The sequence below is a fragment of the Argentina silus genome, assembly GCF_951799395.1.
Source record: "Argentina silus genome assembly, chromosome: 15".
NCBI lineage: Eukaryota > Metazoa > Chordata > Actinopteri > Argentiniformes > Argentinidae > Argentina > Argentina silus.
The window spans coordinates 15,227,386-15,239,230 of NC_139669.1; the positions used below are offsets into that span (position 1 = coordinate 15,227,386).

Genomic DNA, 11,845 nt, shown 5'->3' on the forward strand with positions numbered 1-11,845 from the left:
AGGACAGGAGTTGAAATAGACGACCTGCCGCCTTCAGACCTATAAATCTGTGCCGGTCGGCTGATGCTGAAAGGCTCAGAGGAGCCCCAGCAGACCCCCTTCCTGTGCCGAGACCTGATCCATGGGGCCAGTGAGGATAGCTGATGATGGAGGGAGAGAGGAGGGGGAGGAGGGGGAGGAGGAAGAAAGGGGGAGGGAGAGGAGAAGGTGGAGGGGTAGGGGGAGGAAGAAGAGGAGGAGGAGGAGGGGGAGAGGAGGAGGAAGAGGAGTAGGAGGAGATGGAGTGTGTGGTAGGAGGGAGGGCTGGTAATTACTCTGCTGATGACTGAGGTGGTGGGAGTGACCAGGCCAGGCAGCGGGCGGGCGGGCGGGCGGGCGGGCGGGCGGTGGACCTCGGTGGACTCCTTTGTGGTGCTGGTCATGTTTGAGCTGAGCCGGGCCTCTCCAAGGCAGCATGGGGAGTCAGTGAAGGTAGCCTGCTGCCTTCCTGTTTGGTCCCCATGAGTGTTGTGGAACTCTGAGTTATAGTACTCTTGGCTGCCTCCCTACGGTATCCACCTCCCAAGTCTTACTGAAATCATTAACGACAATGGCCAACAGCCCCTTCAACAAAACAAGGGGCTGAGTTTGGGTGTAGTCGGGGGAAGCACTGTGGTGGTGGTGGTGAAAAGCTGTATGATGATGGTTTGTACTTTTTCACCACAGACATAATTGGGCAACATTTTTCAGTCTATAAAACAAATCTATATTGGCATCTCAGTGTCCCGGGCCTGTTCCCACTCAGGTCCTCCAAGACACTATACAAATGTCAGACAGCTGTACGACAGGGAAACTCCAGCCAGACCCAGTTATTCAGCGGGGAGGTATTCTGGTGACATTCAATAGCACCTGTTGTCATCAGAATGGCTCTAATCTCACCAAGCTCCTCCCCAGAGCATGCACAGACAGAGCCGCAAGTCCCACCTCAACTTCCTATCTCCTTTTTTTTTAATGACGGCTGCAACGCGGAAAGTGTGCTTGTCATAAAAATGTAATTTTATCCCTTGAGTTGATGCTCTTGTCGCTCTCGGCCTTTGACGGGTCGATGTAATCACTTGGCTGTAAAAGCCGGTGAGGTAAGAGTAATTTAAAAGCTCCATTTTACACATAGACCACAGTTCTCAAACTTGAAGTCGTTCTCTTTGTTGCCTTTGCACACAAGCATAAATAGAAACATATTTTTTCCCACAGTAAGGCAGGAGAAAATTACCCATAGGTATTAGATGCTCTTGAGTTAGAGTTTTGCCAGCTGCATGGTATGTTTTTAATGACACCATAAACATAGGTTCTAATCTCACTCCTAAGTACTGCTTAGTTGTTACTATGCTATGTACTGGGACTTAGCAAAACAAGGTGATAAAAATGGATTCTTCAGGGGTTTTTTCGTTACCCCCGTCGCAGTAAAAGTGTTATTTTGTCAAGGGATGTTTGAACATTTGGAAGCTGTCAAAGATCGGGAGAGGGACTGCATGACCGTTGACCCTTTCTAACCCTCCCACCATTCGCTCTGGAAATCCTGGCCTTTAGAGGGACTAATCTGTCACCACTCCATTACCTCCCCTGATCCCCAGTGTCTCACATCGTCTCCCCCAGTCCCCCCCTCCCTCCCTCCCCATGGCTCTCCCTCCAGAGTTGGGGTCAATTCAGTTTAATTTCAGTTAATTCAGAAAATACATTGAAATTCCAAATCCATTATTACAAATGAGACTTTCAGGTCAAAAGTCTTTCTATTTTTCAACTGTTAAGTAAAGTTGTTCACTTCCTGAATGTATTTAATTGACCCTCACCCAGTCTCCCACTGCTGCCTAGCTGGGCTTGGCTGTAATAAGTTAAAAGATTAATGTTCGCACATCCACAAATATCCAGGTGCTGGGCATAAAAGATATTAATGAAAACAAAGACGATACCCACGCTGTTATATGTTCCTTTGTAGTTTATTGCAACGTTTGAGCGAATAGGTCTTCGTCAGCCTGATGCAGTACCTGCCCTATAAGCATCGTTCCTCAACTCATCCTTCAGAATGACACTGTTTTTGTTGACTGTACTTTAAAGTTTGCCACGTTTTCTTCACCCTGAACTCGCCATTTGGACCGGAAGAGAAGAGACCTGAGAGGATCAATATACTGGCTATATAAGGCTGCATGATGACCTCGCTGCTCTATAAATGGTCCCTGCATCAATGTTGACTCTGCTCAACCACACAGGGTAGGAGAGGTTATATTCTTAGTGCCCTCTCCTCTCCTCTCCTCTCCTCTCCTCTCCTTCCCCATCTGTCCCTCTAGCACACCTACAGCAGGGTGCGCAGCAGCGCCGTGCTTTGGACACCATCCCCACTGTCACTGTGGGGGAGGCTGTCTGTGGGTTCTGGTCAGACGGCGGTCGCTGGCGGTCTGGCCTGGAGTTTTTATAGAGGGCCTGGTGGAGCAGCTCCACCGCTGGCCCCTTTTGTTCTTTGTTTGCAAGCAGAGAGGTACATGTGTTGCAGTTTAGCCCACGCCTCCCCTCACCTAAATGGATAATTGTATCAAAATTACACTCACCAGGCAAAGCTGTAGACTGCTATGAGACAATAGGAGGGGTGAGGTGGGGGGTGGGGGGGGGGGGGGGGGGGTTGTGACCACCTTTGAGTTGTTTTTTTTTTTTTTTAAGTGCAGGCACACTTTTTTACTATAGTTTTACTATACAGTCCCCCCCCCCACACACACACACACACACACAAACACACATATGCACACACGCACACTCACTCACACTCACACACACTCCCACACATACACACACACACACACACACACACACACACACACACAACTTACATTAGTTTATTTTATTCTCCTGGAAATGGAGTGACTCAACAGCAGCTACTGCTGTACCACAAGCCCTGACCCAAGCCTTTAAATACACAACAGCTTCTCGCTTCTCTCTCTCTCTCTCTCTCTCTCTCTCTCTCTCTCTCTCTCTCTCTCTCTCTTTTCCAAGGCAGGCAATATTTAGAGTTAGTCTGATTTACACATATTTTTCCAGACAGCTTAGCTCCCTGTTTCTGGTCTCTCAAATGGCCCATGAACGATACATCTGTGAGGTAAGACTGATGAGTTGTCAACATGTTGAGAGACGTCACATTCATTCGTAGGAACGGTGAAATGTGCGAGCAGGGAGAGAACAGTCCTTTGATCACGCTTCCACCAATGTGACAATGATCTAAATTAAGGAATTCTGATTACCGCTCGTGTGACATGGAGCCTCCCGACCCGGGCCTCCTCCTACATGTTTGTTTCTCTCCTCTTTGCAGGGAAATAAGTTGGGGCAAGTTCAAAGCGGCAACACATATGGACACAAATGAATCCATGCTTGTGAGTAGTGGAAGAAAAGGCTTTGTTGGAAAAAAGGGGGCAAGATGAAAGGATGTTTGATGGAATTGAAACCATTCTGGTCTCACATGAAATTAGGCTGAACAAAGAGAGACACAGAGAGAAAGAGAGCTTTTGGTGGTAAATAACTGCGGGGTACAAGCAGGACAAGCAGTAAGGAAGTATATCCAGTCTAGACTTCCATACAGAGGGCAAGGGTGAAGGCTGTAGGGAGGTTAAAGTAAAAGAGAGGGTCAGAGGGTGGATCAAGAGATGGAAATAATATGTCAAAATGTTATGGTTAGTTTAGGAGTGGTTTTGGCTGTGAGCCAAAATAGAGGTTGACATTAGGTTTAGCAATAAGTTATCATCATAACAGTATTACATATCCCCCTTAATACACTGAAAGACGGTGTAACAGTAAGTTTAAAAAAGTGCCTTCCATTGTGCTAGCGTCAGTATTCAACTGTACACTCTTGTGATTGTAGTGAGAACATTCCAGAACAGAGGCTATAGGCCTACTCTATACTGGTGGCTTTGTAGCATTCAATTAAAGGCCAATATCCACCCTCACTCCCTCACTCCCAGACCACTCTCCCCAGTCTTTCTTTAGCCCCACCCCCACACACCCCAGCCCAACTCTGCACCCCCCCCCCCCCCAAACACTCTAGCCACAGGCCCATGACCCAACTGTACCCCTGCCTCTGCTACTGGGGGGGGGGCGGGGGGTGGAGGACAAAAATGGGTTTAATTAAACTGGAAAGGATGCAAATTAGCCACCTTCGCTGGGTTGCCACATTAAAGGGTCTTTCATCCAGCTCGTTAGAGGGGCCGGTGACTGGGCTGGGTCCCAGGATGCACCGGCGGCAGGGTCCGCCTCCCCTCGCGCACAACAGAGAAGAAAAGAACAGGCAACATTAAGGTTGGGGGTAATTTCCTCTGGAGTCACCATGCGCCTGTTGCTGCAAACCGCTTATGGCTCTATAAAAGATACCGGGAGACTTCTAATTACCCCTCGCTCCAGCGTCCCTCTCTGTCTCTCATGCTGAGTGTATGCTAACGCTCTCTAATTTGCCTCTCTCTCTCTGGCTTCAATTGACATGAGGCAGAACAGACACTCCGAGACATGTGTCCCATTTCTAGAAATAGCTAGCGAGCTATCAACAGGCGGATGATTTGGGTGCACACGCAATGTCAGCTTGACGTTGAGAGACACTGGAGTTTTTGATATTGGGTCTTGATATGAAAAACAAAAGCTATCAAAAACTGTTAAATTGAGTGATTCTCCTCAAGTTATTCATCTACAACTCATTCAGGTCAGGGCCTTACCAGTGCTTAATTATTGTGAGCTGTGACAGAAAGGTAAAATACATCTGCTTTATTTTCCCTTGATGACATTTTTGCTTTGATAATGGGTTACCTCCACCATGGTGTGTAGAATGGACCAGTATCGCAACACAATTCTCCATTCTGTGGTTTCTTTCGCAGACGAGAAGAACGAGTGACCTTTCCGTCTCTTTCATCCGTCTGTGTTTATTCCAAATCAGAAAATCACGATGAAACCGACTCCCTTTTATTACCGAGTGTTTGTGTTTTGCTTTTCATCTGGGCCCACTTTCAGAGGAACGGCTACATGACACACACGGCGGCACGTATGTTTGCGCGCAGGTATGAATGGAGAATGAGCCTTTTTGAGGGGAGAGCCCTTTAAAGTTCTCGCCGGTAGGAAAAAATAATATGGGGCCTTATAAACACGTTTTCCACATGAAGAGAGTTTGTAAGGGGAGCCTTCGGCTCCGACAGCCTTCAGCTCTCTCTCCCTCTCTACCCCCAGACCTGCCGTCTCCCCTCTGCCCCCCACCCCCACCCTTCCCCTCCATGCCCCTGTGTGTGAGTGTGTGCCTCTGTTAGCCTGGAGGAGAGAAGGAAAAGGGGCCCCCTGTCCTCTACCCCAGCGTTACACCGACACTGCCTTCCCACTGCACACAGGGGCCATGTTTTAACTCTCTCTCCACATCATGCCATGCTACAGACAGCTGGCCTTCAAACCATGTCTTTTTTTTCTGCTGTCGTCAAACTGGTCACAGATGATCACAGATTCATATATGCTAACGTGTGGAATGTAGAAATGAAATGGAGATAAGAAAAATGCGGAAGGTAAAATACCTACTTTATCCTGATAGCTCTGCGTAAGGGAAAACCTCTGTCTCACTCTGCACCTGAAAAAAACATCCCCAAACGTCAGCATAGAGAGAGTGAAGGAATAAGCCCAGACTAAGACCCCTTTAGACAAGATAAAGCTCCCTAATTCCACCTCAGTGCTGCTGAATAGCCCCCTCTCCCGTGCCAGTGGAAATGGTGCTTCAAGGCCTATTCTCCTACACCCCTGGGCCAACAGCAACAATGAGGGGCTGGACTAGCAAAAACGCTTGTGTTGGGGTCGGTTGGATTCTCCTCTGCCTCACTGAGTTGAGAAGGGTGCCCCCTCAGGCAGTAAGGAGTTCTATAGGCTCTAAAACACAGGGATTAAGCCAGGACAAAGATGTGCCACCGTCTCCCAGGGAAATGGGCTCAGGCTGTTAGAGAACTACACCAACACATACATAGACACACACACATACACATACACACACACACACACACACACACACACACACACACTTGTGAATCACTTGTACCTGTGTACACGTCTGTTGACTCAGGAGTTGTTGACATGAGGTTAATTATAATATGGCTGGTTAAGTGTATGTGTGTGTGTGTGTGTGTCTGTTTGTGTGTGTGTGTGTGTGTGTGTGTGTGTGTGTGTGTGTGTGTGTGTGTGTGTGTGTGTGTGTGTGTGTGTGTTCCTGTGTGTTTGTGTTTGCATGACTGTGCATACGTGTGTGTGTGTGTGTGTGTGTTTGTTTGCGTGCGTGCGTGTGTGCGTCCATGACTTTGCATAGGTGTGTGTGTGTGTGTGTGTGTGTGTGTGTGTGTGTGTGTGTGTGTGAGCGCTCAGTCAGCAGTGACTGGAAGGTTAGAATAGGTTCTCTGTGCATTCCTGTGGGCCATACTAGAGGACCGGCCCAAACAAAGCAGTGCTCTCAGTCCCGTCTGCCTGCGCGGTTTAGCTTAAAGGCAGTTAATTGGTTTCCTGCTCAGGGTTAAGTCAACACTCGGCCTTGTTTTAAACAGTGTGGAAACTTGAGAGAAGCAACAATATGGCACTGTTTTCTCTCACCCCTGCCTCACGGACCAAGTTAGAATAATATCAGTGCTTCGCCTGGTTAGCCGGCCCATAGAGTTGTAAAACGTCACACGCTTGACAGCCAAACATGTTGCCGTTTACACACCTCACACACACTCCACTGATCTCAGAGCGCCATCGTTCCTCCTTTAGCACAGAGGGGTTCTGTTGGAGCTCAAAGCTACGCAAATAAATCTTCGATATCGCTCAGCGCTCGCACTCATCCTTCGACCCCCCATGTGATTTACGTGACGCCGTTTGCAGACATCAGCACTAGAGTCTTGGATGAAACAGACTCGCATCACTGAAACAATAACTGACCACTGATTTATGTGGCAATAACCAAATGATACTTTGTGGTCTTGGCGGGGGGGGGGGGGGGGGGGGGGCTCTCTCTTTTCCTGGACAGTATTTCATGACCTTATTTTTCCCTGTAGTGAGAAAGTATATTATTTAAAGTATATTATTTTTCAGAAGAAAAAACAGCTTTTGGCTCTGAGGTTTTTTGAGGCACCAGAGACAGATGTAGTGTTTTGATCGGTCGTGTTCAGTGTGGGAAGCAGAAGAATGACATAAGACCTCTCTGTTGCTATGTGATTAGCTTCACACGTCCTCCATGAGTGTGTGTGATGGTCCGAGGGGTACACTTGTCCTTGTTTAGTGACTGTTTTGGGGCTTTACACACTGCAGGGCCAACCCGAACTGTACCGTGCTCTCCTTTCTAGCAGACAGGCCAGCACAGCACAGCTCAGCCCAGCCCAGCTCAGCTCAGCTCAGCTCAGCTCAGCTGTAAACAGGGATGTGTTTTTTTCAGATGACACCACAGTGACACAGACTGCTGCCCCACCTCTCCAAGTGGAACCCAACGCTGAGCTCACCCAGCCCGAACCAACAGGGGAACCCTGGGGTGAGCACACTTCATTATGCTCCCAAATGGAATACAATGAATGCAATAGACTCAGAGCCGGGTCAAATCTATTTGATGCGCTTGATTTAATTTGCCTAGTAGCGAGCTAAATCAAGCACACCTCAAATACTCTCCAGCATTTGACACATGGATTTAATCCTGGTCTAGCTACAGTGAGCCACATGTCAAAGTTGTTTCTTAAGAGCTCTTGAGAGATCGTATTGTCCTTTGTCTCTCTGTTTCTCTCTCTCTCTCTCTCTCTCTCTCTCTTTTTCTCCCTCTCTATTATATCCTCTCACTCTCACATATTGACCCAGGACTGAATAGACCTACGTGATAATAACCTCAACAACATTCTGATGTTTATGCAGTGAAGCCGCGATTCAGCCAGCCCACTAAGATGCGGAGGCGGGTGCTGTACAAGCCCGTGGGCAGCTCGGTGCGCCTCAAGTGCTTGGCGAGCGGCACCCCCCCGCCCGTCATCACCTGGTGGAAGGACCAGACGCCCCTGCCACCCCCTCGCCAGGGCAAGCGGCCGCAGTGGACCCTCAACCTGAAGAACCTGCAGCCTCAGGACAGCGCCCAGTACACGTGCCACGTGGCCAACCCAGCCGGCCACATCAACGCCACCTACAAGCTGGATGTCATCGGTACGGACGGGCCACCGACACCCACATTCAGAACCACGACTTCTTCTAAGCGTCTCGCTATGAGCCTTCGTAATGTTTTATTATCACAGTTGTGATATGTTGTGTGTTGTGTCTATTGTTTGACCCTATGTCCTGATGACAAGTGTTATGATGCTTCATGACCATATCATGAGACATTATACCTTTCCAGGTTAAGTAAAGTGTTTCTTCTCCACATCTCGTATATACTGCAGACTTCTCAAATAATGCTCCTGTCATTGAGTACTCTATCACAGTCTCTGCTCAGCTGGAGATGTCCTTTACAGTCTCCACAGTGATTATACATATAGAGATATAGAATACTTTTATATACAGTACCAGTCAAAAGTTTGGACACACCTCCCCATTCAATGGTTTTTCTTTATTTTTATTATTTTCAACATTGTAGATTAATATTGAAGACATCAAAACTATGAAGGAACACATATGGAATTGTGTAGTGAACAAAAAAGTGTTAAACAAACCAGAATATGTTTTATATTTTAGATTCTTCAAAGTAGCCACCTTTTGCTTTGATGACAGCTTTGCACACTCTTGGCAAGGTGTGTCCAAACTTTTGACTGGTACTGTATATACAGTAGCGCTTTTCTAGGGCGTTTTCTAGAGTATTTTTCCGTTGATCAATCTCAACGAGCGTCTCCCCCTTGCAGAGCGTTCCCACTGCAAGCCTGTTCTCACCGGTACCCATCCAGTCAACACCAGCGTGGAGTACGGTGGCACCGCCTCCTTCCAGTGCAAGGTCCACAGCGACGTCAAACCGGTGGTCCAGTGGTTGAAGAGGGTGGACCCGGGCACAGAGAACCGCTACAACTCCACCCTGGAGGTCGGAGGTCAGCATTTCGTGGTGCTGCCCACGGGAGACGTCTGGTCGCGACCCGACGGCTCCTACCTCAACAAGCTAGCTATCGTCAAGGCCCGCGATGAGGACGCGGGCATGTACATCTGCCTAGGCGCTAACACCATGGGCTACAGCTTCCGCAGTGCCTACCTCACCGTGCTGCCAGGTTAGTGCAGAGCCTTGGACTGTGTGTGTGTGTGTGTGTGTGTGTGTGTGTGTGTGTTTCTGTGTTTGTGTGTGTGTGTGTGTGTGTGTGTGTGTGTGTGTTTCTGTGTGTGTGTGTGTGTGTGTGTGTGTGTGTGTGTGTGTGTGTGTGTGTGTGTGTGTGTGTGTGTGTGTGTGTGTGTGTGTGTGTGTGTGTACATGCGTGCGTGCATGCGTGTGTGTGTGTGTAAAATAAACTCTGTATCCGTTGTAGATTCAGTTACTAAAAAGACAAACCATAATCACTAAGATGTACAGGGTTGTCCCTCATCTCTCCACTCTTTCATTGTCCAGATCCACAGGTTGAGAACACAGTCACGCCCCCCCACCTGAGCTCCGGCCTGCCGTGGCCCCTGATCATCGGCATCCCCGCCGCTGCCCTCCTCATCGTGGGCACCATCGTGCTCTGGTTGTGCCACAGTCGCCGGCGCCATAGCCGCCTGCCCCCCCGCGCGCTGGCCCACCGTGAACACCACATCTCTGACAAAGAGCCCACGCCCCCTCCCGGCAGCGCCATCCCTGACTACCCCAGCCAGAGACTGATGGGTATGGGACCCCCCGCCCTCAGCGGGCCCTCTAAGATCTACTCCAAGGTTTACACAGACATGCACACGCACACACACACACACTCCCATGCTCATGTGGATGGCAAGGTCCATCAGCACCAGCACTTCATCTACCAGCGCTAACCAGCCTCGCCACCCCCCCCCCCCCCCCCCCCTCCCCAATGGCCTTGTCTCCTAGCCACTGCTGCTATTCTCACCAATCAATCAATGGACCACGAGCAAGGTACAATGAGTTAGTAAGATGGAACTGAAGCCGTTAGTTCATATGAACTACATTTCCCAGTGCTGACACATCACAGTGGTAAAGTCCCAACCTGGATGAATCCTGGGACAAGCATGGACAAATGTTACTCAGCTGCCTACTTTGGTGGAATAACGTTTCATTGAGTGAAGTCTCAGGGCAGGGATACCTTATTACGTACCTTATTTTGTAATGTTTTTTTATGTGTTTTTTGATCAGTCAACTGAGACCGAAAACTCTAAATGTGTTTTAAAGGATGAAAAGGAATAGGACACTCTCCCTCAATTTACATTGGAAACGGGAGAGTTCAGATAAAGGACAAATCAGTCGTGTTTAACTCTAACTAGAAAGATTTACAACAGATGTATCTTGGGATGCGTTTGCCCATGTGTAGCCTAATCATTATTACGTTAAAAATAGGAGAACGACCAGAGTTTGGGATCCTCTCAGAATACTTCCAAATTAGATTTCAGGAATTGAATTCCCCTTTAGACAAAAATTCCATTTTCAAATGCAATTGATCCCAAGCCTGGAATGTGCAATTATGTAACATTATTGAAAACACATCCAAATATGTATCCAAAGTATGATAGAGTGATAAATGAATGACTTTTGTAAGCTTTTATGAATTGGAAACTGCAACTGTGACAAATCAACCAAGTCGTACCAGCCAAAATGTTTACAATGTGTTCCTAGTTCAGCTTTGACGTTAGCATAAAAGCAACACAACACAAACTGTGGTGTCCTCTGTTTAGAAATAGATGTGTTATTTTTGAAGAGATTTTAAGATCCATTTAGGAGAGAACAATTCATCAGGGAAATTGGATGAATGCATGGATGGATGGATGAATGGATAAAGGTGAAAAGGGCTTTTTTTATTTTTGTATCCAGATATTGTATAATAATAATAATAATAATAATAATAATAATATGTAGTAAAATGTGCCTGAAAAGTGCAGTATTACCATTATTACCGTATACAGTATGTGTGTAAGGTGCCAAGTGTTATTTCAGTGCTAAAGAGGTGTATATTACTTGCATTTCTTATGAGGTATGTTTTTGTATACAGTAAGGTACATGAGGACTTGTTTTGCATCTATTGTTTTGTTTTTTTTAAACCAAAAAGCTATTTAGTTGTGTTTTTTTATGGTTTTGTATTCTTTTGGTAACAAACTATTTCAGAGCGGATTTACATAGTACTGAGTCTTTCAATATAAACATCTTTATTTGAAGAGTGTACAAAACATAATAAGTATACTACTTTACTACAGTCATTTAACCAGCCCAAGAGTTTACAGTGTATTTTTTTTTTAAACTCCCAAGTGTTTTAGAATCCATAAATATACACAATTCCTCTGTGAAACATTGCCTACTGCAAACTTCTTCTTGTAAATTTAGTACTGTACAATCATATTTTTGTAATAAAAATCTATACTTTGTACTGTTTTCTCTGTTTCTTGTTCTGTTTGCAAATCTATTTTGATGGGAACTTACTGGAAAAGCGTGTGAAATTTGTTTTTAATAAAAATAAAAACTGAATGCCATTCTACTCCATGTTGACTTGCTACTTTACACTCTCCCTAAAAAGGCCTCCATCCTCTGTTAGTTTAACATCCTCAGGAATGCTATGGGAAAATCAAGTTGTGCTTTCAACACAAGGAAAGGAGATAAATAGTCCCAATAGGATTTGATGGGTATTAATATGCTGGTAGGTTACACAGACACAGGCTGTGGTGCACATGGCTATTGACTCAGTTTCTCCCTGGATAATAACTGCAAGTCATC

General features: G+C 46.7%; 1 protein-coding gene across 2 annotated transcripts in view; it reads left to right on the forward strand.

Moving 5' to 3' along the window:
- The window catches only part of fgfrl1b (fibroblast growth factor receptor like 1b), a 26,539-nt gene extending 14,998 nt beyond the window's left edge, over window positions 1-11,541 (forward strand). For both annotated transcript variants that reach the window (XM_083686399.1, XM_083686400.1), the window contains 4 exons: window positions 7,430-7,522; window positions 7,894-8,172; window positions 8,862-9,215; window positions 9,548-11,541. In XM_083686399.1, coding sequence (XP_083542525.1) covers window positions 7,430-7,522; window positions 7,894-8,172; window positions 8,862-9,215; window positions 9,548-9,942 — 1,121 coding nt within the window. In that variant the 3' untranslated portion in view covers window positions 9,943-11,541. The remainder of the gene's footprint in view (window positions 1-7,429; window positions 7,523-7,893; window positions 8,173-8,861; window positions 9,216-9,547) is intronic.
- Window positions 11,542-11,845: the final 304 nt, after the last annotated feature.